A 27,819-nucleotide genomic window follows, 5' to 3' on the forward strand; every position below is an offset into this window, starting at 1 on the left:
ATACTCTGGAAATCAGCCAAGGTTCATAGGGTTATTTAGGTTCACTGGTACAATCCAATGGAAAACACCAGTACTGCGCAATGGATGGCCCCTTAAACCCGAAACACACTGCACGATTTCTAGCTGTCCCAGACGATTTCTGATGGGCCACGATTGTTTCTCGATGCCAATTTTTAGTCTGGGACAGCCGAAAATCGTGCAGTGTGTTTCGGGTTTAAGACTCACAATCTGTATTAAAACATCCAGTATTGGAATAATTCATCATATTGATTACTTTTATAAACAATATTTTAATATTGAATAAATAACACAATAGGAGCCTATAGTAAAATTACACAATAACAGTCAGCAGGTCAAGATGTATTAACCTTGAGAGGATTTGTTATGGGTTGATGACCAACTGACAGATAGATAGATAGATAGATAGATAGATAGATAGATAGATAGATAGATAGATAGATAGATAGATAGATAGATAGATACAGATAGATAGAGATAGACAGACAGACAGATAGACAGATAGATAGATAGATAGATTATCGTGCAACACCGGTGAAAATAATTTATATAACGTAATATTTAAATGTATAAAGCATAAATAAATAATGTTAGTAGTTTCCCACCTCATAACCGATAGTAAGGACCAGCAGTAAACACAGCACATAAAAAGCACACAGCACATAAAAAGCACAGTTAAGATCCCAGATCTGGAGCGAAATCCATTAATGGAAAGATTTAGAATAGAATGACTTGCAAAATATTTAAATAGATGATTTTGTTCACAGTTTATTCAGAGAAATTAAAGCTGTGAGAAATGTATGCTCGTCGAATAAAATAAAGAAAAAGCAGCCACCATCACAAGAAACTGAAGTTGTCATACACACTGCACATGCGCGTGACGCACGTGTAATTTCTATTTGGCTCAGCAAGTGCCCCGAGGCGCCTTTACATTTCTACCAGTTTGTAAACCGTTTGGAACGAACCGTTTAAACCAAAAGTTTGCTTCAGAACCCTCCAGTAAGTTTCTACTCGTTTGTTCGTGTTTCATCGCTTATGTGATATGGAAACCTGAGCTGAATGCAAGTGCTCGGGTCTGTTGTTAGCCTTGCTAAGTGTGTGACAGGGCGGCAACTACAAACATGTGTACTGTTGTAACTGATTTATATGTGTCTGACTGTCAATTTACACGCTACACCATTCAAAGTTCTGGATAAACATTTGCTTTAGTAAGAGGAGGTAACGGGCTTGGCTGGAATGTTATTCTAGCGAGACTTTTCATTTAGGCCATGTGCATTTTGTAACACTCCAGTGCTGTCAAGTGCACAAGTTTGTTTTGATGATGGACAATTGAAATAAATGGCATTTGTTTGAATCTTGTACATATTTTCAATCTGTTTAATAATTTTATGATTTTTTTTTAAATCCTACATCACTGCACCAGTGATGGCATCAGAAGGGAAGAAGCCAGACATGGAAACACATAAGACACATTCAGCATCATCATCCTCCAAGGTAGAAAGCCTGCCTTACGGTTAATTGGCCTTTTTAGATGCAGAGAGTTAAGTTGTTTCTCTGTTGATGTGGTTTACATCTTTTTCTGAAGTCTGCTCCTGTGAAGCCAAACTACTCCTTGAGGTTCACCCTGGCAGGTCACACAAAAGCTATATCATCAGTCAAATTTAGCCCTAGTGGTGAATGGTTAGCCAGCTCATGTAAGTAGTGTTTTTTATAATGTTCAATTTTAATCTACAGAAAGCAAAACCAATGTCTGAAGATTTTGAAATGACAATCTCATTTTCAGCGGCAGACAAGCTCGTCAAAATATGGGGTGCTTTTGATGGAAAATTTGAGAAGAGTCTTGCAGGACATAAACTTGTGAGTTTTAATCTAAGTTGAAGGAATAGTTCACCCAAAAATTAACATTTGCTGAAAATTTACTTGACAAATTTTCATGTTTAAGTGAAGCATTCCTTAAAGGGTCAATTTACAGGAAATGAAAATTCTGTCATTAATTTGCTTCAAATCTATAAGGCATTGGTTCAGTTGAATTCAATTCAAGTTTATTTGTGTAGCACTTTTCATGATACAAATCGTTGCAAAGCAGCTTTACAAAAAAAAAGAAGTTTCTACACTATATTTAGTAGTAGTTTATCAGTGGTGACTGTGAGGTTTATGTACATATGACAGAAATGTACAGTAAAAATCAGTTAATGACGTAATCAAACAGACGTTTAAACACTAATAACAACAACGATTGTATGTTGCAATTAAACTTATAGCAAAATTGGTTAGTTCTGTATGTTGTTTCAGGGTTGGCATCGTCTGAGGTCCTCTGAGGGGTTGGCAAACTTGGCATCATCTCTTCTCAGGTGTTCTGGATCCAGACTGAAGCTTGTTTAATTCCTAGCAGAAACAAATAGAGACATAATTAGTGTAGCTGCTGTTCCAACCAAGCAAAAACAATTTGTTCAACCCAAGCTAAAGAATAATAATGTGCATTTGATCAGATATAGCTGCAGTACAAGATTGTGAGATGCATTATGTGAATGCTTGGCTAAAGGGATGTGTCTTCAATCTAGATTTAAACAGAGAGAGTGTGTCTGAACCCCAAACTTTATCAGGAAGGCTGTTCCAGAGTTTGGAACCTCCTTTAGTGGACTTTGCTATCCTAGGTACTACCAAAAGTCCAGAGTTTTGTGCCCTTAGGGAGCGTGATAGAAGAGTAGCTGGGTGCGCAGGAGCTAAACCATTAAGGGCCTTATAGGGAAGTAGTAATATTTTGTAATTGATACAGAACTTAGTAGGTAGCCAGTGCATGGACTGTAAAATGGGGGAATATGATCATATTTTCTTGACCTGGTAAGGACTCTAGCCGCTGCATTTTATACTATCTGTAGCTTATTTATCTTCAAAACACAAACTAAGACATTTTTATGAAACCATTTCTGTCCCTCCATTGAAAATACATTCCACCAACTTTCATGCCTAAAAAAGTTCATAAAGACATTGTAAAGTAAGATAATACAGTTGATCTGCCATGGACCCTAGCTGATGAGTTCTATGTATGTTTATTGATCAATGTTTATATGTAAATAACACTCAAAATTAAATATCATAAAGCAATTGTTTATTTTCTATTAATTACTGTTACGATGTCTTTATTAACTTTTTAAAGTGTAAATGTTTTGCTGGAATGGACTTTACGTGCACAGTATTTTTCTGTGGATGGACAGTTTTATTTCCAAAAATATGATTATTTTTGTTTTGAAGATAAATGTTTTGTGGTTTTTGGCAAGACATCATGTAAGTAAATGATGACAGAATTTTACTTTTGGGTGAATTAACCCTTTAAAGACTCAGTCTGTAAATGTGTTACAGATGTATCAAAGAGATGCTATTGTATAATATAAAACGTCTTAAGAATCTTCTTGTTCCAGCAATTAATCCATACTGTGATGTCTTTTACAACCCATGTAATTGCAGGGAATATCAGATGTGGCCTGGTCTTCAGATTCAAATCTTTTGGTGTCTGCATCAGATGACAAATCAATGAAGATCTGGGATATGAGTTTGGTAAAACTTATCAAATAATTGTATCTGATGCTGTAGGTGTCATCCATATCAGTTTCTGCGTTTTGTACCCTAATTCTCTGTCATGCTTTTGAAGGGAAAATGTCTGAAGACACTGAAAGGCCATAGCAACTATGTCTTCTGTTGTAACTTCAACCCACAGTCGAACCTCGTTGTTTCTGGATCTGTAAGCAAACAACAGATTTGTGTTTTTTTTAATGAATAAAAATAAATATGAGACCGTGTCAAGTGATGTGGTTCATGTTGACAGTTTGATGAGAGCGTACGGATTTGGGATGTCAAAACTGGGAAGTGTTTGAAGACCCTGCCAGCTCACTCGGACCCTGTCTCAGCGGTAAACATCAATTGCTAAAAAATATTTTTGTTAGTTTGCATGCAGATTTTGTTGATGTCGGTTTAATGTAATGTTTCCAGGTTCACTTCAACAGAGACGGATCTCTAATAGTATCCAGTAGCTATGATGGTTTATGGTAAGTTGAATAGTGCCATCCATTTAAAAGTGCTGTAAGTCATTTCAGCTTTTTGCTAGCTGAATGTTGACGAACCCAAAAACATAAAAGAGAGAGTGGCATAGCGCATTCTGTTATTGGATATTTATTTCAGTGAAATTTGTCAGTTAGAACAGACTTTTTTTGTATTTCATTACTAAACATTTGCTTGCAGCACCAGCCTCCATTCACATTTATGATTCTTTAAGACTGATGTGATTACATTATTTACCTTTTCTTAATGCTATGGACTGTATTTCAGTCGACTGTGGGACACTGTGTCAGGACAATGTCTGAAAACTCTTATAGGTATGTGACTGTTTTCTCTTTACTGTATGCACTAGAGAAGCTGGAGTGCATGATATCACGTTTTCTTGTCATAGTTGGACTTTCTTAAATCTTGGGTTTTGTTGTGGTGCCAGATGGCAGGATGGTGTGTGCTGCATAATTTGGATAAATGTAGCCTATTTAAATGCAAATTAGGAGAGTGTGTTGATGGTGAACTGATCTGTTTTATTTCCAGATGATGACAACCCTCCTGTCTCATTTGTGAAGTTTTCTCCAAATGGAAAATACATTCTAGCTGCGACACTGGACAAGTAAGTGAACTCATCCCCCTAATGACCGTTTATTTTTTTCCATTCAGTGCAGTTTCTGAGACAATATTAATTTTGGAAAAACTGCCAGCAAAGCAAACAATGCTTTTTTTTTTTTTCTCACAGTACGTTAAAGCTCTGGGACTACAGCAAGGGAAAGGTATGTCATTGAACTACCTTAAATGTTTTGATAAATAATAATATTTATCAAACATTTTTTCTAAATACAGTACAATTAATAGTATTAATTATATATATACCACACATATGTTAACTCGTATGTGTGATATGTTGGTTATGCTAGTATATATTTATTTATTTAGGTTTGATCATACTTTTCAAGGAACAAATGTCCTCACTATTCAAAAATGCCCAAATATAGTGAAACATAAACGAACACCAACTAGTCTGCCAGACCTCACTAGTTAAAACGACTTATAAATCAATCAAATCATGTTTATTATATTTAAATGTAGTGTTTTGCACAGATTTCGGTTATGTAAAGGACTAGGAGTCAGGTTAGGTGATTAAAAAAATATCACTAACAATGGAAGTTCATTAGATGTATTCTAGATGCATCCAATATATTAAAAAAAATTGTGTGTACCATCTTAATCATATTTTGGTGGATGAATTTGTACCCAGAAGTGAAATAAATCGGACAGATCGGATCTATCTGTCTCTGTCTGTCTGTCTGTCTATCTGTCTGTCTGTCTGTCTGTCTAGCTATCATCTGACTATTTCTATCTATCTGTCTGTCTGTCTGTCTGTCTGTCTGTCTGTCTGTCATCTGACTATTTCTATCTATCTATCTGTCTATCTGTCTATCTGTCTGTCTGTCTGTCTGTCTGTCTGTCTGTCTGTCTGTCTGTCATCTGACTATTTCTATCTATCTATCTGTCTGTCTGTCTGTCTGTGTCGGTCGTGTAATTTTACTATAGGCTCCTATATTGTGTTATTTATTCAACATTATAAATCTGGGGTGTTCTCCTTTGTAAAAACTGTATAAAAATAAAGTGTTTTTTAATGTAAAAGTTTTTGTTGTTGTTGTTGTTAAGGTTATGTTAAAGTATTTATAATTGGCTGTATATAAACATAATACAAGTCTATGAAATATTGTTAAGTTAATGTGTGTAGGTAATGTTCATGCTTTAACTGAGCTTTCCTAGCTTTTATTTATTTATTTTTTTTTTTTTTTAGTGTCTCAAGACATATACTGGACATAAGAATGAAAAGTATTGTGTGTTTGCCAATTTTTCTGTCACTGGAGGAAAGGTAGGTTCAGTATGACTTTGTCAAAGTATCTGTTTTAATACATAGGTATATAGTTATTTAGACCAGTTTTTGAATAACCTGAATCTGTCTTGCTCCCATTCAGTGGATCGTCTCAGGCTCTGAAGACAACATGGTGTATATCTGGAACTTGCAGACCAAAGAAATTGTTCAGAAATTGCAAGGGCACACAGGTATATGACATTTGCTACACCTCCCAGACTCAAACGCACGGCAGCCTCTTTGATTTTGTTAACATAAGTATGATGTATTTTTGTCTTTAGATGTAGTGATCTCGACAGCTTGTCACCCTACAGAGAACATCATTGCCTCTGCAGCCCTGGAGAACGACAAGACCATCAAACTGTGGAAAAGTGATTAAGTTAAAGCACTGCACTTCAGAGGCTTTAGTGGAAACTTCAGAATGAAGACTTCCAGTAGTGTCTGTCTTTTACAATGGTTTGATAGCTCTTAGCACAGGGTTATTATCTGAGAGATGGGCAGGTCCTGTCTGCTCAGAATAGGGACAATCTCGCTCAAGCCTTTTTCCCCTTAATATACTCTAATAATCTACTGTAATGTTTTCAGTTCATTTTAATTTATTACTGAAGAACAAATGTTTTCTATCAAATCATGGATTCAGTTGTTTTATTGATCTGGTTAGGTAAATATGGGTGTACTTATGGTAGACATACCAAAAATGGATATATAAATGTTTTTAGATCTTTTTTGCCATCAAATGACTGCCTTTTTTGCTTTTCATTTAGTATTTTGCAATCATTAATATTGATATGTGAATTACCAATGTGCTTAGGATCCTTAAAAAAAAAATCCTAACATTATTTTCCACTATTTAAGCTTTGAATTTGAAGGCATAAATTTGTCTTCGTGGCTTTGATCCATTGGAGAAGTAGGTAAATTTCCATATTTCTTTTTTTTGGAATATAAACATCTATATAAATGTTATTGCAGCAATATTCTACTTTATGAAAATGTTATTTAATATTTATATATGTATCTGATATCTTGTATAACACCGTTTATTCATAACTCAAATAGTTCTTTTGTTTGCTGAAGATAATATAACAGTCTTTTTTACAATCTGAAATTTAATAGTCCTTTGAACAGACATAATATAATAGGACAATACACAATACACCCTCCATTTGTGAGTGAGCCGTCCTCAGCTCTCAGGTGAGGGTACCATGAAAACAAATGGCAGAGGAACAGAGAAGCATTTGCACGTAAACCTTTCCATCAGTCCAGGTTTGAGGGCACGGCTCCACTTAAAAATTAATATTTACACCAACAATGTGTACAGTATAGAACAAACGAAATAATGACGTAGAGAAAAAAAATTACACTTTGTACAAAAATAGATCATTCTCTTAAAATCTCTTTGTGTTTTGCTGACATGTCCTGTGATGGATTGGTGTCTCACAGGGAAATATTACAGATCTCTGATAGTGGCACATCAGGACTGTAGCTGATATCAGATCAAGTGTGCCCGGCTCCTGATGGTTTAACACACCCTGTTTGGCACAGTGCGAATCCAAGAGCACTTACAATGTCTGTGTTTTGTCTATACCTCAGCAAAGGGGTCTTTCGTTCTTGTCTGCACAATCTAAATATGCTGGTTTTGGAGTAATGAAAGGCCAAAGAAGTCCAATGACAGAACAAACAATAGTCCACTGATCTTCCCTGACACAGATTCAAATTTCACCCTGGTCGAAGCTTAAAAACATGACCACTAGAACTTCAGGTGGTGTATAACAATCACATAGACAGTATGTGCTGTTTATGTGTATATTAGACTGAATACTCATGTTGCTGTGAGGCCTGGTGTTATCATTCGGGAGAATGTGTCGTCTAAATCAGTAGGTCTTTTGCACTTTGTCTGATAATGACAACTTCCCGAATTCCAATAATAGTAACTAAAATGACTCGTCATCATGAAACACTGGTTCAGATTGGCTCAATCTGCAATTGAGGTTTGATGCGTCAATACAAATGTCACGAAATATATCATTATTACAGTTTCTTCCTTATTACACAGATAAGACTGCACAACAGAACCAAAAAAAATGCATTTGAATCAACCTGAGGCTTAGAAATTGTTATTTTGCAATGTTTGCCAAGCATTCTGTAAAAACCCAATTGTTAAACTTCATGTAATAGCAAATGAGTACAGCTGCAATGTCACGACTTTTCCAATAGGGGACAGGCATGGCACTTCCCAAACCTCGCAATTCCCTGAGGCCAGACTATCATCTGGATTCCTTTAACTCCTTGCATATTTTCAAATCACAAACACCCACTTTCTGGGAATTATCGGATGATATATATATATAGATATATATATAAACATTATTGAAAATACTTAATACGTATTTATGTTGAATTATAGAGGCAAAACATCATGAAAAATCTTTTTCTTTTTACACAATTCTAACAATGAATCGTATTTTCATCCAGCGCGAGTTCAGCCAGGAGAACACCTGCTTTTCATTCTTTTTAGACCATTCTGTTATTCATAGGCCCATACATCTTCCAAAAAGTAAAGGACTTGAAGCCAAACTGTGTGCAGTTTTTTCCTCATGGAGATGGACTTGAAGAATCCTGACGTATGACAATACTGCTTAAAGTAGCAATTTCTAAGTGCCTGGTGGGGGGGGGGGGGGGGGGGGGGTTACTCTGGTCCTGTTCACTGTTCCAGTGGTAGATACAGTAATGTGTTTATTAAGGACAGCTGCATGAAGAAGTGCATCCGAGGTATTTTGTTTCCTCTCATGAAATCTGAAAATTCACAGCAAAATGATTGTGAGTTCGGAGATGAGGCGGTTTGGCTGTGTACAAAAGCAGAGGTAGACCTCTGTAAGGCAGAAGAAATGAGAAACCAAAAACTCTGTGAGACTTCCCAAACGTGCATGCAAACCAGGAAAAAACTCACTTAATCCATCCTGCATGCTAATCCATAACGAACGGTTAAACAGTATTTTGTGGATTGCGCAATGTTTCTGATGAAACGCCAAGGTAGAATTACTCTGAGTTCAGTCCTCTCCTGTGAGATCAGAGATGTGTCCTGTGGCCTCCTGTAGTGTTCTGTACATGAGCTGCACCCTCTGTCAGAGGGGCGGAGATGAATAGAAATCATTCCCTTATGTCATTTGGTGTGGCGCTTCGAGCATTTCCATTAGGAAAGTGTCGATGGGTGTGTCTCCGATTAACTTGAAAAAGAAGAGATGTTCAAGACACTTCAGGCCGATGGAGCGCAGGGCAGGCAGACGCAGTAACAGCTTGGCAAATCTGTCCGTGAAACAATGGATGTCAGTGTTTGGATGAGCACAGTGTAATACTTCAGCAGTTTGTTTTAATAATAATAAAATTTGAGGTCAGTAATTTAAAAAAAAAAAGAAATTAATACTTGCATTCAGCAAGAAAACATCATATTGATCAAAAGTGACAGCAAAAGATTTCTGTTTCAAATAAATAATGTTCTTTTGAACTTTATGCTAATCAAAGAATCCTGGAAAAATGTATCAAAGATTCCACAAAATGTTTTTTTGAGCAGCATATCAGAATGATTTCTAAAGGATCATGTGACGCTGGCATAGACTGGCGTAATGGATACTGAAAATGAAGCTTTGCAATCACAAGAATCAATTATATTTTAAAATATATGAAATCAGAAAACAAATATCTTAAATCATTATAATATTTCTCAATCACTGTTTTTTTCTGTATTTTAATCAAATGCAGCTTTAATGAGCATATTTTTTTTTTTATAAAAGTCTCTGAACAGTAGTGTAAAAGAGATCTAATAAACATGTATTCACAGTAGGTAGAAGTGACTTTTACTATATGAGAAATGGGTTGTAAATGTTGCTGACTTCAAATGAAATTGAAAATATCTCATGTTCACTGTGAATCCAGGTAGACCTCTGTTAAATCTCTAGCATTCATTTGTTTTGTGCCATTACTTTTATTTTCATATACAAGTGAAATAATTAAGGATACATAAACAGATGCGAGGTGAAAGAATGTGTGTGTGTGTGTGTGTGTGTGCACCTTCCAGGCTGATCGGGATATTTGTGTTTACAGTAGGCCTCTAGAGATGCATACACTCTTTCCCTTAATGACTCCACCTCTGATGGATTAGACAGTCCTTTTGAATCTAAGAGTTGATAAAAACACAAAAGGATGGATTAAAGAATGAACATGGGCAGATAGACAGCAAAGCAATGACAAAAAAGAAAAAGGTTATGTTAAGGTTTCATTCTGGGCCACTTTATTAGATGCTACACAACTCTTCAGGAGTTTGGGGTCTTTTTCTATTTTCTTTTACTATATTTATTCACTAAGGATGCATTCAATTCACTTTTACAACATTTTTATACACCAAAATATATTTTATACCCTATTTTGACATTGAGGTCTCATGATGTTGTCATGACGTTTCATTCCCCTTTTTTTTTTTTTTTTAAGTATGCAGTACTCAGTATATACTGCTTTCTATATATGCAGTTTAAAGTCATAGGAATCTCATTTACTCTTTCTGGCTTCATTCCAACACATTTTTTAGGAATTTGTCAAAACAAATAGCAAGCTAGGTTAACTGAAGTTGCATTTTAAACACACTTGCATAAGAGTGCTATGTGCACACGTGTTTGTCTAAGTATACATTACTGTACCTGGATTGAACAGAACAATGGCCCGCAGGCATCCAAGTTCAGTCTTGTCCATTTGCATGTCTCTCATCTTTGACACAAGCTCCGTCAGCACTCTGTAAAAACAAAAAAGGGCAAAAATCTTTACGCTTACAGGCAACATGACCAAGCTGATTAATTGCAAATTCATTTTCTCTAATATACCCCTAAATATGAGGGGAAATGTTCTGTAACATATTAAACATGCCCAGTGAGTCATCGCTCCACCTTTATATTTAGTTTTCATATTGCCTTGAAAATCAAGTCATTATGTCTTATAAGACACATTCATCTCTACTGCCGGCGGACCGGGCAGCATATATTTCATTAGTGAGGACACCAGCATATCTCACACTGCCAGTGAAACATTATCACAGCGCTACATAAAACTGCCATATGGCTTAATGTAAAAGTGACATCAATCAAGAGTAAGATGTGGAGGACACTTTCATGATGCAGCGTCTAATATCATTATGGAGGTTATTTTCAAAAATTCATGTGTGCATGACCTACGGCTGTCACAAATCTTCCACACGGTGTACCATGAGGACACTGAAGGGTCTCCTAGAAGATCACAAGACCATACCCTCCATAAACTGAATGCTGACATTAAATTTAGTTAGGATAGTTCACCCAAAGTCAAAATTCGATCATCAAACCTGTATGCCTTCTCTTTTCTGTGGAACACAAAAGCAGATGTTTAGGAGTATGTTTATAATTAGAATTAAATTAAAGTGATTGGGGGTCTGGAGCTACCAAGCCCCAAAATGACAAAAGGAAGTAGCATGAAAGTATAATAAAAGTTATTAATAATACTCACACACTATCTTATAAAGCCCTTAAAAAAATAATAAATAAAGGTTTTGTGTGTGAAAAAGACAAAGTTAATTCAGTCAAATGGCACCATATTTGACTTGAGATTTTCAGTTAATAATGGCTTAAATTTTGGTCTGTCCCTCACACAAAACTATCCTCCGGCTTCAGATGATTTGGAATATAGAGTCCAGCAGTGCCCACCCACTTTTTCATCTGTATTTGTCCCATTCATCTTTCCCATATTGATTTTTCAAAGAACCAAACCAACCAGCTAGAAGGTGAATCACAACATTACAAAAAATTGAAAAGAACAAAGGTACAAGACTGTGTATTTAATGGCTTTAATGTGGGAAAGCATCGCGAATGACAATTAAATTAAAAAGGCAGATAAATATAAAAATATATACAGTACTTGGCAAAAATCGAGTATTTTCACCAGCTAAAAACAGGTTAAAGTCAGTTATTTCTATATTTTGCTGTAGTGTGGCAGTAGGTAATATTATCTTACATATGCAAACATTAATTTTGCCATTAATTGTAATAATCCAGTGAGATTTTTGTTTGCACAAGGAGTCTGACAACAGCCAGTGCTCCACACAGAGATCTGATCTCATCATCATCCAGTCTGCCTGGAATGACATGAAGAAACAGAACAAACTGAGACAGACTAAATCCAGAAGAACTGTGGTAACGTCTTCAAAATGCTTCAAGAAACCTATCTGCAAAGGTACTTGAGAAACTATGTGTAAGTGCACTTAGGGCAAAAGCTGCTTTAAACGCAAAGGATGGTCACACCAAATGTTGATTTAATTGAGTTAATAGAAGTTAACTGATAAATAAAATCTTTGTGCAAACAAAAATCTCACTGGATTATTACAGTTAATGGCAAAATGAATGTTTGAAAATATAAACTGATATTTCCTACTGTATAGAACTCTTGTGACACTAGAGAGTTTTTGGTGCAGTTTGCTTGTTTCAGTTCTCTGATTTATGGAGGTTTCTCTACAATATCATGGATAATACATAGTTTTATAACAGGAATTCAGCTGTTAAACACGATTATTTAAAAGAGATGTTGAAATAAAACCAACTAATGGCTTCAAGAAAAGCATATGCGATCGATTAACAACCTCGTAGCTCACATTCAGTCTGTCTTCAACGGTTTACAAGTAAAAAATCAGTTCCCATAGGAAGAAAATGAATGGAATTTTTACCTCCGATTTTTTTATTTTTATACTTGTTTACTTTTTGGAGCTTTAATGTGGTATTTTTGTCATTTGTAACATTGACAGTCCCTCTCCCCATTTACTTTCATTGCAGTAAAAAGAACAGCCAAGATATTCTTGAGAAATTCACCTTCTGTATTCCTCAGAAGAAAGAAAATCATACAGACTCAGGCTTTTTCTCTGAAAACTCTTAACATTTACTAACCTGTCAAAGATGGCTCCCACACCGGCAGTGTGTGCACTGTTTCTATGGACGTGAAGGCCTGTGGCTAATAATATCCCATCTTTCACAGCTATAGAACGATGTGAAAACGAGGCGATCAGGAGTTCATTCCACCCTAGCAACGGAGGACAGAAACACAAGAGCACATTGATAACCGAACAAACAAAGGTAACAGGAAAGAGAGCAACATGTGCATGTATCTGTTTGTGTGCATGTGGTGGCTTCGTCTGTTGCGTTTGTTTACTCTTCTAGCTCAATATCAACTTATTGTAAGTTGTATTTTCTTAAACAATATTGAGTTTTAATGAGGACACGTTTAATACATCGTCACAGTTTCATACGCTGCGATCCCATTTCAGAGGCTCTGAATAAAACACACTGAATAGAGTTTGATTGTCCTCAGGCAACCTACAGCCTAATGAAATAAATGCAACATGTGAACGGCGAGAACAATCCAGCCTCTTATTCTCCCTCCGTCTATGCTGAAGCCATCATCCTTAACAGAATAAGGACTCTCAATCCAAGATAATGAGATGGAATTCCTTCTTTAATCGATGCTGTGGCCTGTGGCTGGATCAAATGTATCTCAGAATCCATATAAATTCTTCTGAAATAGACTATAATGTCACATAACCGTAAACATACTCATTTCATTAGTTGATGCTGATAGCTCCATCGCTGGAAGACTAGATGGACAGGTCGATGTCTGCAGGACTCAAACAAAAGTGGTCTGTGTTTTTTTTAGTGACGCACCTGCTCGCAGGAGGATGACTTGATCGTCCAGCGGGAGATCAGAAAAGTGAGGTATGCGCTTGGCCCACTCCACTAAGGTAAAGAGTTGCTTGTCAGCTGCTTGGCAGATGTTTGTTACAGGGTCATTAGGCTGGAGAGAAAGAGAGAGAGAAAGCGGGGTGAACTCTTTGGCTATATAGCTTTCATTGATATACACAAAAGAAAAAAGATACAAATGAGTCCTCTTTTGTCACTTGTTTCTTCTATGGAGAGCAAACTTGCTTTTGTCTCCTTATTCTCAGATTTTCTCCTTGGAAAAAGACACGAGTGATCTCCTAATTTCAGAAAAGATCTCAACAATGTCTCGTACTGCCAAGATACCAGCATATGCAGAAAGCCTCCCTATGAACAAACAAACATTTCTCAAATTAAACTAAATGATGCTAATCGCATTCATTTCATTTCATTTAGGAGAAATGTCTTAGAAAAATGTGATACTTAATGCTTTATTGTACACAATGTTGTAAAGAAATAAAGTCAGTTGTTGTAAATTTTCATTAAAATGTAACAACTTTTGTGAGAATGGGGAAAATATTGTATTGGTTAATACTCTTTTAGCACTTATAGTGTTTATTTTTATTTTTTTTAAATAAATTAATACTTTTATTCAGCAAGGATGTTATTGAGTGTATTTGCTGTCACAAAAGTGACAGCAAATACACTTATAATGTTACTAAATATTTCTATTTAAAATAAATGCTGTTCTTTTCAGCTTTTTATTTATCAGAAAAAAATCAATTAGAGCGATTTCTGAAGGATCATGTGATACTCTAGTAATGGCTGCTGAAAATTCACCTTTGCCATCACAGTACTACACACAATACTAACTAATATTCCACAATATTATCTTTTTTTTCTGTATTTTAACCAAATAAATGCAGCTTTGGTAAGCATATAAGATAATTATTTCAAAAACATTAAACAATCTTTTAATCCCAAAATTTTGATTTCTACACAAATATGCTTTTGGACATATACAACTTTTAATGAGAGCACAATAATAAACAATGCTGCCTAGAATAAAAACAAAATGACATATTACTTTTTTATTTGCATTCAGCATAGATATCACCAAGAGAAACTCGGCTGTCAAACTCAGTGATGTGAGTGGAAAATGAGCAGATATCTTGTGGGAAGTCTTGTGGAAATCATTCCTGTCATTTGCCCCCCAATGGAATATTTTTATTTTCGGTTTAACTCTTGCTCTCTAAAAGCCTTTCCTTCTGCTTGAGTAACCCAAACTGTCCAGCCCAGAATCAATCAGAACAAGCACTCATGAACCAGCAGCCTGGCATGTCAGAGCACTCTGTGCGTGTTCTGCTGTTGTCATGGAGCAAATTCTGTCCCAGTAGGATCCCGAAATCACATCGGCACTGAAACAACATCATCATCATCCACCCAGAGCGAAAAGCTCTTTCATTTTAGTGGTAACATAACCTTATCACTCTTTTACAAAGAGCACAATCTAACAGAAATAATATACTTTAACACATTATACTTAAAGTCCCCATGAAATCAAAATTGATTTTTTTTTGGCTTTTAGTGTGAATATGTTAGTCTTAAGGTCATCTATAAGCTTTATAAGCTATAAGCTTCTCATCAAACGTTCTGTCCCATCAAATGCTCTGTAGAATCTGAAGCGTCCTGCCCCATACACTATAAATACACACTGAAGCTGAAATCGGTCACTTGTTCACAGAATTGGTATTTTCTGTATGGTGAATGGCACTATATAGTAGCCTACACATGTGCGCGATTCGTGCAGACCATAAAAAATATGGGGCCCATTTGATTTCTACACAGAAAGCTATATTTTAGAGCGCTAAGGATGAGATTAGGAGGAGAAACAGTTAGACAGTCTCAGTATTAGAAACAGCACTGATGAGTAGAAGAGATAAGACCGGCGCCATTCACCAATATATCACACACTGTACAAACTACACATTCCCAGAATCATTATAATAACTTTTTTACTTTAATAACAGTTTCATATTGAATCTAAAGGGGTAATCTATTAGACTGTCATAAGCTGTCAAAGGTGAAACACTACTGGCCATTTTAAAAAAGGGGGAGGGGCTGCTAAGTATGTCCTGCCCTGTCTTCCTGTTTCAATTGAAATGATGTCAACACAGAATAATACTGCGTTTCAAACTACTTCAATGGATCTTTAAGTGTGAAATGACTGTAATGTTTTTGGACACTTATGTGCTTGTTAATTGCAATTAAATGAAAATGTATTACAGTTCAAATTTATATTAAACGTAATCACTGAAATTTTGTGTGCTTTTTAACTTAAGTAGGAGTTATATTCACATGGTTATTAATAGGAAATTTGGTTAAAGTCTACTTTAACACTAAGCACTAAGGTAAACTAAACTGTCATTTCTATTAAAACATTTATGTCATGTAATTAAATGTATGATGAAGTTGTAATGTAGTATGCCAAGTTCTGTCATGAAACTCTAGATGCCACAGGCTGATGGGTCGTTAACGCAAACTGATGATATTCATACCGTTAAACTACTTGGCACAAGCTGACTGGTTCATGTTGCATACGCAGCCAATAGGCTTGCTGCTTTACATTTAATTTGCTGGCTAGCATTCCCTTGAGCAGTTTGCAGTGTGCTTTCATAGTTCCTCTGAAACCCTCCACCTCCCCCAGCTCCACCTGTATAGATCTGCTTAGGGTTAGTATATATGCTATTTGTGCAGTAGCAGTATGTCTTAAATACTCACAGCACTTTGCAGCAGCAGCAGTAAGCTACAACAGCAGCAATAAACAACAGTAGCAGCAACAGCGTAGCAAAGCACTAATTCCGTTTAGATCAAAATACATTGACATTGTCATATCCATTGCCATGATAAAATCTTCAGAGTTGTCATGATAGAACTAAAAAATATACTAACCTAACATTCTTTAAAATATCTTTATTTGTTTTCAGCATGAAAAAAAGAAAGTCATACACGTTTGGAATGACATGATGATGAGCAAGTGTGAGTAAATGTTGACAGAATTTTCATTTTTGAGTGAACTATCCCTTTAAGCGCATTTCTTTATTCTTTATCCATGAGTTCATATCACCCACAGACTGAAATATCATAACCAGAAGAAGTCTCTTAATCTACACAGCTTTCAGTTCAGATCATCATGTCTTAACAGTTCTCCAATCAGCCCAAGAGGAACTCAAATTCATTAGAGCCCTATTCATGTACCAGGACCTTCCCCAGGGCTCAAGGACAAATGCACAAACAGCCATTAAAAAACAACTGTGGGGGAAACAAACAATCTGAAAATACAAAGTAGGGAAGACAAAGCATATGCCTCTTTCTCCCTGACCTCTACCTGATTTGGAGTTTACAGCTGCACAAAACAGAGGACAAATATGCACAAGGCATAAATATACACTCAGTGCTGGCCTCCGTGTGTCTAACTGACATGCTTAATGGCTGAAGCTCTTATCTAGTGACATGACAATGTGCTTCTTCTGCAGTATGTCCCCTCTCCAGGGGTCTGTATAGAGGCCTTCAAAGTGCACTGCTATGTACCTGAATCCATCCACCGGAAGTGGGATTGTAAAAATAGCCCTTCTTATTCACAAACAGAAATACTCCAATCTGCATCTGACTCTTTCTTGGACAGCTACAAAACTCTTAAAACTGTCTTTTTGTACATCTGCAGGCAGGTTGGAACCTTTCTTCAGACTTGACATTCAGAAAATGATCAAGCCTGGCTCGCTCACTGAGGAGCAATTGTGAAGTGTAACTCTGAAATGGCACATTTCAGATGAGCCAAATGTTCTCCATAAGTTGAATGTCACCGAGTGTGATTTAAAGGGAGAGATTGGCTTACAGAATTGGCAGGCGCACTCAGGTTGGCCTCCACGTAGGTCTCCGTCTTTGGTTCCACTGCCAGTTCGGCTTCCAGAATCTTCTCCACGGGCATGTCCTCATTGGCACAGCTGCCGAACTCACCCTCGCTCCGCTCCTTCGCCCGCTGCCGCTCCTCCTGAACGGCTGCACACGTGCAGGAACAAAATTAGACTGGCTCACATGTGCGATACGTACAGTTACATACACAAACAAAACCGTGACCTTGCGCACAATAACACGCAGCTGCTTTTGGTTTGCTCTTAATCTACACGTTTCCACAAAAACATCTCAGGCTGTTTTTCATCGAGCTGCATGTGCATCCAGACCATTATTCACTGACTTCAGAGGACTGAAAGTTGAGGAGGTCAGTCTACCTTTGTAGTGACGTTATTAGTAATATGTATTCGGCTCTTTAAAATATGTATATTTTATTTGGGTGCAATCCAGCGCAAATATGATTCTGTGCTTCTATTCAGTCTACGGACAAAGTCACGGGCCATAAAACCGTCCCTCGGTCAAATGATTGGTTACGCAGGTTGACAGTGTATTGGTCTGCATGTGTGTATTTGAATTTTAGTGAGTTATGTACACAGCATATACTGTGTGCATGTTTGGCCTGCTTCAGAGGGGGAGCTAGGTCTAAACCACACAGTCCGTCTACTGTGGTCTGGATCTGGTGGAAATGAGCCCCGTCTGCCTTGCCGTCAGGCTGTGGAACATTTCAGCTTTCCCTTCTGTCTGTAAAAAGCCTTGTTTTATGACTCTCTTTCTGTTCGACAGAAACCGCTAGCAGATCATGAGGGGAATTCTTGAGTGGGAGCCGTGGAGGTCAGCTGAAGGATAAAGCTTTACTCCAGGAGTCACTGAGAGGTGAGGAGAGAGGCACAAGGAAATTATTTTAGCTTTATTGTCCTCAGAAACAGAAAGACAGAGAGAGTGACTCGTGGGGGAGAAGTGTGTCAGGTTACCTCTTTCTCTGAGGCCTCAGTAGAGGGGGTCTAGCCTTGTTCTCTAGACTATTTTAATAGCTTGAAAAATAGACCTAACATATTCATAACAGACTTACTCTTCATGACTCTTTTCTACTCTTTTGAGAACAGATTACAAACTAAATTGAGAGCACAAAATAAAGAACTTGGAAACAGTTGTCCTCCAGTAATGCAACGTTATGTTGTGTTAGATATAATCAATGAATATATCAATTTCCACATGCTAAACTTGTTTTACTGGTGTATACATTGCTGCTGGTTGTGTTCTGTGTTTTCTATTTGTGTATTTTTGGATGGAAATTAAATGAATATTAGTCATATTTCTGAAATGCGCATGCCCACTTTGTGGTTAAACAGAATGATAAAGCTTTAATATTTTCTGGCTAAGGAGTTTTAACTAGGCCAGAAGAACATTTGAAGAGTTTGAAGGGACAATTTTTGCCATTTCACACATTATGATAAATCGCTTGTTGTATTCCTCATTTGTAAGTTGCTTTGCTTAAAAGTATCTGCTAAATGTATAAGTGTAAATTGTATTCTAGAAATTAATAAATAAATAGCTTACATTCTTCCCAGCTACTGGAATATCTTAATACATGTAGTATTCGGAATAAATGAAGACATGTACATTCTATTCCCAGTATTCTCTGGTGGAAATAGTGGAAATACAATCTCTTGCAATTTAATGTAATTACTTTTAGATGATTCTAGACTTAAAATGTGTAATTGAATCAACACATTAATCAGTCTCCTTCATTTTCTTGACAACAGCACACAGGAGTGCAATGAACTGCAAATGGTAGGTCATTAGTGCTTTCAACCATCTGCACTGTGAATTGATTGTTTGAAAGTCTTTAAAAAGAATCTGTCGCCTCCAAAAATGTGTTACTTTTCAAAACTGCCTGTGTCTCATAGCATTGATGATTACTTTTAATTTGGACATAAGCAGAGAAAAATGAACATTAGATATTCAGAATAGGATAATATCAAAACACTGAAATATTTGCTCTGTTTGATCATGTTAATGAATTAATGACTGATCAATAATCAAAATATGATCAAATTCCGATATTATTTGGTATTGGTGTGTGCGTGTAAATGTGCTCAATCACTAAAAGAAAGAAACAACACACCTTCTCTCTTCATTCCCATGGCTAAGCACTTCTGATAACGGCAGTACTGGCAGCGGTTGCGTTGGCGTTTGTCAATTAGACAGTCCTTGTTGTCTCGGCAAGTGTATGTCAAATCCTTTCTCACTGTTCTCTTGAAGAAGCCCTTACAGCCCTCACAGCTGTACACCCCGTAGTGTTTACCTGCCAGCAGACACATGCTTTAGTATTCTTCCCAGCAGGGTTATCTTTAATTGGCATTTAATATCAATAATTCAACAGCACCACATCTGTTTTTGTCACACACTACTCTGAAAGGCAGAATATATAGTCCAATTTCATGACTGCAGTTTAACAAGTTCAACAGCTCTCTGGAATACTTGATTCTGATTAATCAGTTTGAGCATTCTGTGGTTATACAGTATTGTATAATGCCTGTTAAACTGTATATGGTTGTTCCTCTTATATCAATCTGTGGGCTCTTTCTTCTCATATAATAAACTAATACTATACTATTTTCAATCAAATGAATATTTTATGTGCTTTTTTCATTTGGTAAGTAGATGGTAAATATAAATTCCTATTATTTATTTATTATTATAAGATAATGCTGCTCATAGGTTATTGTGATCATTTAGCTATTTTGTTCTGTAGTAACATACACAAATTACATACAGTATTATTGTTATTTTTTTAAATCATCTAGGTATGTGTGTTAATGAGTGTGTGTGTCACCTGATGAACGGTCTCCGCAAATGGCACAGATGTGTTTAATGAGGGAGAGGGATGTGCCTGTGGGCTGCGCTGGGACCTTCATCACCCCGTTCAGACCCAGAGGGGGTTTAATGTCCTCTGAACTACTGACTGCATTCATGGGTGAACTGAGCTAAAAATAAAATAAATAAAAAAAGGATATCAAACCATTATGAAGTTAATAACTGAATTAATGGACTGTTAGAAATGGGAGTAACACATTCCCTTAGATCAGTGGTTCTCAAAGTGTGGTTCGTGAGCTTTCCCAGGATGTTTTGATGAATAGAAACTACAAAAGGCCAGCATTTATTTGAAATAGAAATGGTAGTGTATAATTCCAGTTTAACATGTCTGTTGGAACAGAGTCAGTTACACATGGCATTTATTCTTAATTAACCAAAACAGAAGTCACAAAAACTGTGATGACAAATGAGCAGACCTCTGAAAGACACGACAGACACACCTATAGGAAACATTATGATGAAAGAATGTTTGCTATGTTTTCCTTTGGTAATTCTTGAGAGGCAGATAAATGAAACTGTACAGCTTCCTGGAGCGAGGAAAACATACAAATGATTCACCCTAAGTGAACAAAACAATAATTATAGTTTTTGTCAAAAACAAAAAACAAAGGCAAAGTGCATGACGTATGAGTCAGGAGTTCAAATATCCAATAGTGTTGAAATGTCAAAACATTTAGAGACAGCATGCCGATTTGCTTCATGGAGAATTAGAGACAACTGTGTTCATTTGAACAAAAACCCTCTCCTGGCATCTCCACACCTTAAATTGTGTCAGAGTTATTTTGTTCGCACTATCAAAGAAAATCTGACTCATGATAAATGTTTCTGGTTTACAACACATGCGGTCAGTACTGGCGTAGATACTAAATTACATCAATGTCCTGCATACAGACTACTGACATAGCATTACATTTTAATCCTGAATTCTTACTCCTATAGATAGGCATAACATATAAATGTGACCTAAATTTGTTTAATGTGATCCTGACAGCTTACCTTTTGAGTCACGAATTAATCAAAAATGTTACAACAAAACAATACAATAAATCTAAATGCAAATTCAGCCCAAAGTACTTTGCAAACTGTGCCATGTATATACATACTGAAAACAAAAGAGCTACCGACGCAATTGTGATAGTAAAGGAGTGGCAGGAATCCAGATACATACCAAAATGCAAACACCTGCACATAGGTTTACAGTCACATGCACCTGCAGACACACATGCACACAAACAGATCTACCTGCTGCCGTCTGCTTCGTTTCGCAAGCAGACATGGCTCTTTTGACATGTCCTGTTCAGTGGCATAATATATCTTAAGGGGGCTCTTGTCAAATCCTGGTGGGGCACGTGAGCGTACACACAAATACATACCCCCAACTATTTTGGGTAAACTGTAATTCAATATGTTCCTGGATTCTCTATGTGCCTGTGCCATGGGATGGTAGCTTCTAGATTTAGACCATAGACAGAGAGCAGATTAACAGTCTTAGCTTTAAGCCCTGAAATAGAGTCTCAGATCCCCTCATTCCTGCACTTCAGGATCAGTCATCATGAATCATCGCTAAAAATGTATAAAAATGCTACCAGCCAGATAAAATAAGAAAAATCTACACAAAAGTAGCTTAAAACGTAAAACACGGCTCTAGAAACACCAAGGTTATGGGGCTGATTACAGTGGATAACAGCATCTGTCAAATGTGTAAATGTAGGAATTAGAGGTGCAACAAAAACATGTTTAAACTGAGGTGAAACCAGTGGAATTCCTCACATGGTGGCTGGGGAAAAGCAAGACCAATAAACAAAACAGTAAAAAACGTTAAAAAAAAACCGAGACAAAACGTAAAAAAAAAAAAACATTTTATATTGTAAATGATATAGTTTCAAATGGAGACTATTTTTTATTTTCTTCAGAGAACTGAACTTCACAGAAAAGTTTGTATGGAAAAGATCAGCTTTGACGTTTCCATAATAACTCCCTTTTTTGTTATGTAAAAAAAAAAGTGGCCATGACGCTTCTGGTAGAAATAATTAGGAAGTGGCACAACTTTTAATACAACATATGCCAAATCAGGCTGGGAAAATACACTCTCTTTTATAGTCCTGTGGAAAGAGTGAATAACTGACATTTTCATAACCATGAGAACCATCTATGACGTCCAAATGAAAATAAGTAGCATGTCCAGACAGTGGAGACAGACATAATGAACAGGGAGAAAATAAGTTTTATTATTGTGTCTTACACTGTAGAGCCCACGGGAGCTGTTACAAGACAGATCACATGTGCCATGTGATCATCTCATGCTTTTAGAATTGTTAAATCTGTCCATGAAATAGTGTTGCTTCTTTGCAGTCATGAGATGCTTTGCAAATTAGAGTCTGACCATAAACATCCCTAAAATATCATCTGTGCTCTGAATCATGCTACAAACATTTATTTATATGATGCATGAATATTTGTCTTAAAAGAGACATATTATTATGCCCCTTTTTACAATATGTAATATGTCTCAGCTGTCCCCAGAATGTATCTGTGAAGTTTCAGCTCCCCACAGATCATTTATTATACCATTTTGAAAATGCCTATTTTGAGTGGAAGCAGAAATAAGCTGTTTTCGTGCATGTCTGTTTAAATGCAAATGATCTGCTGCTCCCCGCCCCCTTTTCCAACATAGAGCTGCGCCATTACAGATTGTACCTGCTAAAAAACATCTGCTTTGGTTCTGATTATCATGTTCTCATCCTGAAAAAAAATGTATCACAGTTTCAACTAAAATACAAATCAATGTTTTCAACACTGATAATAATAAAAATGTTTCTTGAGCTATAAATCAGCATATTAGAATGATTTCTGAAGGATCATGTGACACTGAAGACTGGAGTACATGGACAAAAGTAGAAGCTAACTGGTCATTTGTGTATCTGTCTGTGTGTATGAATAGAGTGAACTGGCTGGGTGTTAAAATAGTTTAATTCTGACACATACCACATGGCTAGGCTGCAGTTTATAACAAGCCAGCTCATTTCCCGTGCGATTGGGCCCTGACCAGGCCCCAACCGGGCCTCTTCTAAACCTATTTAGCATGCCAATAAAAAGTAGAAAGCCCATGTGGCACACTGGGGCCGTGTCTAACACCATGCGGTCAGAGATCAAGCACTCTGACGGGGCTAATGAGGATGAATGGGGGCCAGGGCACCTCCAAGACGCCTCTCGTTAAGCCCATACACCATTACTTAAGGCAACACCATTAATGTGAAACTCCCCCTTCTTCATTTAGAAGCCAAATTAAAGCTGTCTGACATGAAACTTAGGTGGGAGGAAGAAAAAATGAAGTCCATTGTGTTTATGCCAACCCAAACTTGTTAATGGGAACTTGTTTCCATTTCAGGGTACAACAGTAACGACTGAACGCTTTACTACTGGTAGTGCGAGGGAGGACGATATGAGGAAAAAAATGTTCAGACGAAACCCTTCACAATAACATGTTCATAACGAGTATAGCGTGTGGTTTATCTTAAACTGTATTGCAGGGATTTCAGTTCTTATATACCATCTGGTGTCTGATAAAACCCCACAGTCTTCAAATTAATTTAGAAAAGGCTGTTATTTGATATGACTTGAGTTACACTAAATGATTTTTCTGATTCTCCAATGACTCTGGCAGGCATTCAGTGATTTCACTGTGCCAAAGTCTGACTCAAATCCATCTCGCTTATCTCTACAGATTTAAAGTTATACGTTAATTCTTACATTTGTAATTCAAATGAATGAAAAATGAAAAAATTCAGTGTTCTAAACATTTGTTCAGTCAATTATATTATCATTGCTATAACACATGCCCTGATGTTCCTCACTTTACACTGCCACAATATTGTCATCAAATGACAACTGGCTACTATAAAAGGTATTTCATTTACTTTCTTGTATTTAACCTCAAAGACCAGCAACCAAAAATGTAATATGATGTGACATATTCTATAAAAAGGTAAAACAGGAAATATTTATGCTAAAAGAAAAACATACACGTATTCAAACATTAGAATAATTCTTCTAAAATCAAACCTTTAAGCGTCGATAGTATTGCAATGCAAAAGATAATATCTGAATCATTTACTTTCTATATTTTTTTTTCCTGTAGTTAATGAGAGTATGAAAAGTTCTGTAAAGTAAAAAACCACAGGGGCTGGTATTCAAATCTTAAGAAGTCATTTAAAATTTAACATTTAAATTGAATAATCTTTATGTTTACTTGTATATTCTAAAATTATTCAAATCCAGCATGAAGTTCATTCTTGACGAAGCTAAATGTTACAAAGAACACGATCAGAAAGAATTCCACGTGCATTCATTATTTCATTTCATCAACTGTACAAAAGAAAGTTCGTCCCTAATACTTGAGCACAAATTCCTACTTTAAATGTTCTTATCGACGTACCCTTGAAAAGTAAATAAATAAATAAAATAAAACAGATTAAACCTAGCTAGTTGCCTGGAAACCAAGTGTAGACAATAATAATAAAAAAGTGGAATTACATCACTTGGAAACTGTAATATTTCTTGTATGATGTCTCATAAAACCCAGCTCATATTGAGAGGGATTTAACAGAAATCCAATAACATCACAAAAGTTTACAAGTAGCTGCACTTTCCACCAATGAAACGTTGCTTCAGCAGAGCCTTTTAAACTCTGTGTTATTAAATAAAACCTAATCATAAAGCCAATAGCACTGATGCTGAATTGATTAGATTTCCTGTGAATAAGCAGAAGACTGCAGTGTGCGAGAAAAGCTCATTTGAGGTGATTTTTCAAAACATCACTAAACTCTGATTGCTCAAATTAATGAGGTAAACAGTGTGTATATGCATGTGTGCGCCATATGGAAAATGCAATTAAACTATTTATGCATTTCTAAAGACCTTGAATGTCCAAACTTTATAATTGCTGGCATTTTTCACCGCTGAGAAATTTTAGCAGAGATTTTTGAGCTCTGAGTAATGCAGACAGCCTTCGCCACTACTGCCAAATCCATTACATTTAAAATGAACAAGCAGATGATCATGTCTCATTGCAGCAAGAAAACTCATTAAAAGCAATTTTTCAAAACCCTACTAAATTGTCTGATTGATTAAATAATGCAGGTAATGATTCGAATAAATGTTTGTGTTTCTCTGTGTGATTTTGTGCATCACATAGTCGTGCAATCAAACTCATTTGAGCAATCAGACTCTGTAAAATAGGTCTTTAATTTCCAGCAGAGTTCAGGTCAAGTTTAGCCAATTCAGCTGGAAAATTCAGTTCAAGTTCAGCCCGAGCACACCCGAGAAAAAAATATTGATCAGCTGCAAGCCTCTGAAAGAATCTGCAATAGGAGTCTGTGCTGCTGCCCACAGCAGTTCATGCTGAAGCTGTTAAATAAGTCCGCAGTAAACGCAGTGATGTCTTACCTGTGGGCTCAGGCTGGGTCTGAAGGTCATGCTATTGGAGGACGGGCCGCTCATGGAGGGGTGGCCCATGGGCGAGCTGATGATGGGGAACGGCGAGGGCAGGCCGTTGATGGGTGAGCTGAGGGTGCTGATGGGCGAGTGCAGCTGACCCGGGCTGGAGTTCATGGCGGACGGGCTGAGCAGGGGCGGGTGGAGAGAATGGTTACTAAAGCCTCGGTGACCCGTGGAGGAGCTCAGAGGAGACGACATGAGCTGACCAGAGGAGTCTGCAGGACGGCGAAAGGAACAAAAGTGTTAACCTACACAGGAAATTTCAGGAATATTTTGCTTTGTGAGGTAAACAATGGCATTGTGTTTTTGTTCGGTCTTTTTACAGAACCGCTGAATGGATGTGTAATGTGGAAAAAAGTTTAAGAATGTGAGAGTAATGTACAAATACCTGTATACCTGTTCATTTGAAAATTTCTCATCACAAACTGCCAAATTTACCTTTAACTTTAGAAACAAAAGAGTTTAATGTAAACATTTCTTCCGCTCTACAAACTTCCACTCTAGTCTAAAAAGACCACATATTGAAACTAAACAGCAAAAATTATTATTATTTTTTTTTTTCAAACTGTGTGACAAGAAAAACTTTTATTACCAAAAAAAGAAAAAAAGCTTTTCAAATAAATTGTTCATTCAAACTTTTTATTTAAAAAAAAAAATCGAAAAAAAGGTTTCAAGGTTTTCACAAAAATATTAAGCTGTACATCACTGATAATAATAATGTTTCTCTAGCCACAGAATATTACCGTGATTTATAAAGGATCATGTGACACTAAAACAGTGAAGTGAACACATAAGAAAAGTTATTTTAAATTGTAATAATTTTTCACAATATTACTGTTTTTACTGCAGTTTTGATCAAGTAAATGTAGCCATAGTGAGCGACTTCTTTCCCAAAACATTAATGATCATGTATTTAAGTGTATTCAAAATGAATCGTGATTAATCGCATCCAAAATAAAAGTTTTTGTTTACATAATATATGTATGTGTACTGTGTATATTTATCATGTGTATATAAATACACACACATGCATGTATATATTTAAGAAAAATATGTTACGTTTATATATTAAACATTAATATATGATATAAATTATATGAATATGAATATATACATGTAAATATTTTCAAAATGTATAAAATATATGCTGTATGTGTGTGTATTTATATATACAAAATAAATATACACAATACACATTCATATATTATGTAAACAAAACTTATTTTGGATGCGATTAATCGCGATTTTTCGTTTGACAGCACTAGTTAAGTATGAAGTATAATCACGTTAATTACATGAGAGGACTCTTACACACTCTTTATGCTCTTTGTACATCTGTTTGTGTGTGTGTCTCTGTGTTTGCTTATACATATGTACTTATATACAGTACAGTCAGTTGTTTTCTTGACACTGTTTGCTCTGATAACACAGCGGACTTCAGCCACAACTTGCCTTCCCTTTACAGAGACAGTAAACACATGCTGAGAAAACACAGAGGGCTTAATTACTCATCCTTGTTTTCCCCCCACAGCTACAAGACCTTGAATGAAATGAAAACAATATCAATCTTTATATACATGCAGCAGCACATCTCAGGAAAAGGTCAATGTTCAAGTGTCATAGCAAATTTCATATTGAAACATTATCCTCACACCAGCTTATTTTCTCACTCTGTCTATTCTGAAACTTTCTGAAGGCCATTAGTCACTCAGCATGTTTCTCTGAAAAAAGAAAGTCTGTAATATGATTTTTTTCCATGTCTATTGAAAAATCATGACCACAATCAAGTTGTTCTATTGAAATCAGCCAGGGTCTTTAATATAACATGTCCTAACAAGTCTAGTGAAAAGTCCACTGAAATGGAAACTA

The 27,819-nt window shown here is 36.3% G+C and overlaps 2 protein-coding genes across 2 annotated transcripts in view; one reads left to right on the forward strand and one right to left on the reverse strand.

Annotated features, from left to right (window-relative positions):
- Positions 1–878: 878 nt before the first annotated feature.
- LOC306871883 (WD repeat-containing protein 5-like) lies at positions 879–7,052 on the forward strand. Its single transcript, XM_079420114.1, has 14 exons — positions 879–1,017; positions 1,442–1,512; positions 1,604–1,712; positions 1,802–1,875; positions 3,484–3,573; positions 3,668–3,757; positions 3,842–3,925; positions 4,006–4,061; positions 4,342–4,388; positions 4,603–4,678; positions 4,802–4,835; positions 5,876–5,950; positions 6,054–6,141; positions 6,232–7,052. Coding segments are annotated over exons 1-14 (993 nt in total). The 5' UTR covers positions 879–1,016; the 3' UTR covers positions 6,330–7,052.
- A 2,053-nt stretch (positions 7,053–9,105) lies between these two features.
- Positions 9,106–27,819, reverse strand: part of LOC306871117 (retinoic acid receptor RXR-alpha-B-like) — a gene marked incomplete at its 3' end in the record, with an annotated part of 47,791 nt that continues 29,077 nt past the window's right edge. The window contains exons 3-11 of the mRNA XM_079418821.1: positions 25,900–26,165; positions 20,414–20,564; positions 19,703–19,882; positions 17,561–17,724; positions 13,672–13,801; positions 12,901–13,033; positions 10,639–10,730; positions 10,016–10,121; positions 9,106–9,253 (exon numbers count right to left, since the gene is read on the reverse strand). Coding sequence (XP_079274947.1) covers positions 9,106–9,253; positions 10,016–10,121; positions 10,639–10,730; positions 12,901–13,033; positions 13,672–13,801; positions 17,561–17,724; positions 19,703–19,882; positions 20,414–20,564; positions 25,900–26,165 — 1,370 coding nt within the window. The remainder of the gene's footprint in view (positions 9,254–10,015; positions 10,122–10,638; positions 10,731–12,900; positions 13,034–13,671; positions 13,802–17,560; positions 17,725–19,702; positions 19,883–20,413; positions 20,565–25,899; positions 26,166–27,819) is intronic.

This window comes from Barbus barbus, assembly GCF_936440315.1.
Source record: "Barbus barbus genome assembly, chromosome: 6".
Lineage (NCBI taxonomy): Eukaryota > Metazoa > Chordata > Actinopteri > Cypriniformes > Cyprinidae > Barbus > Barbus barbus.

Excerpts from the sequence above, each read along its gene's own strand:
- LOC306871883 (XM_079420114.1), top strand. Across the intron at positions 3,574-3,667 it reads AGATCTGGGATATGAGTTTG|GGAAAATGTCTGAAGACACT; the intron begins GTAAAACTTATC and ends ATGCTTTTGAAG. Across the intron at positions 3,926-4,005 it reads ACTCGGACCCTGTCTCAGCG|GTTCACTTCAACAGAGACGG; the intron begins GTAAACATCAAT and ends TAATGTTTCCAG.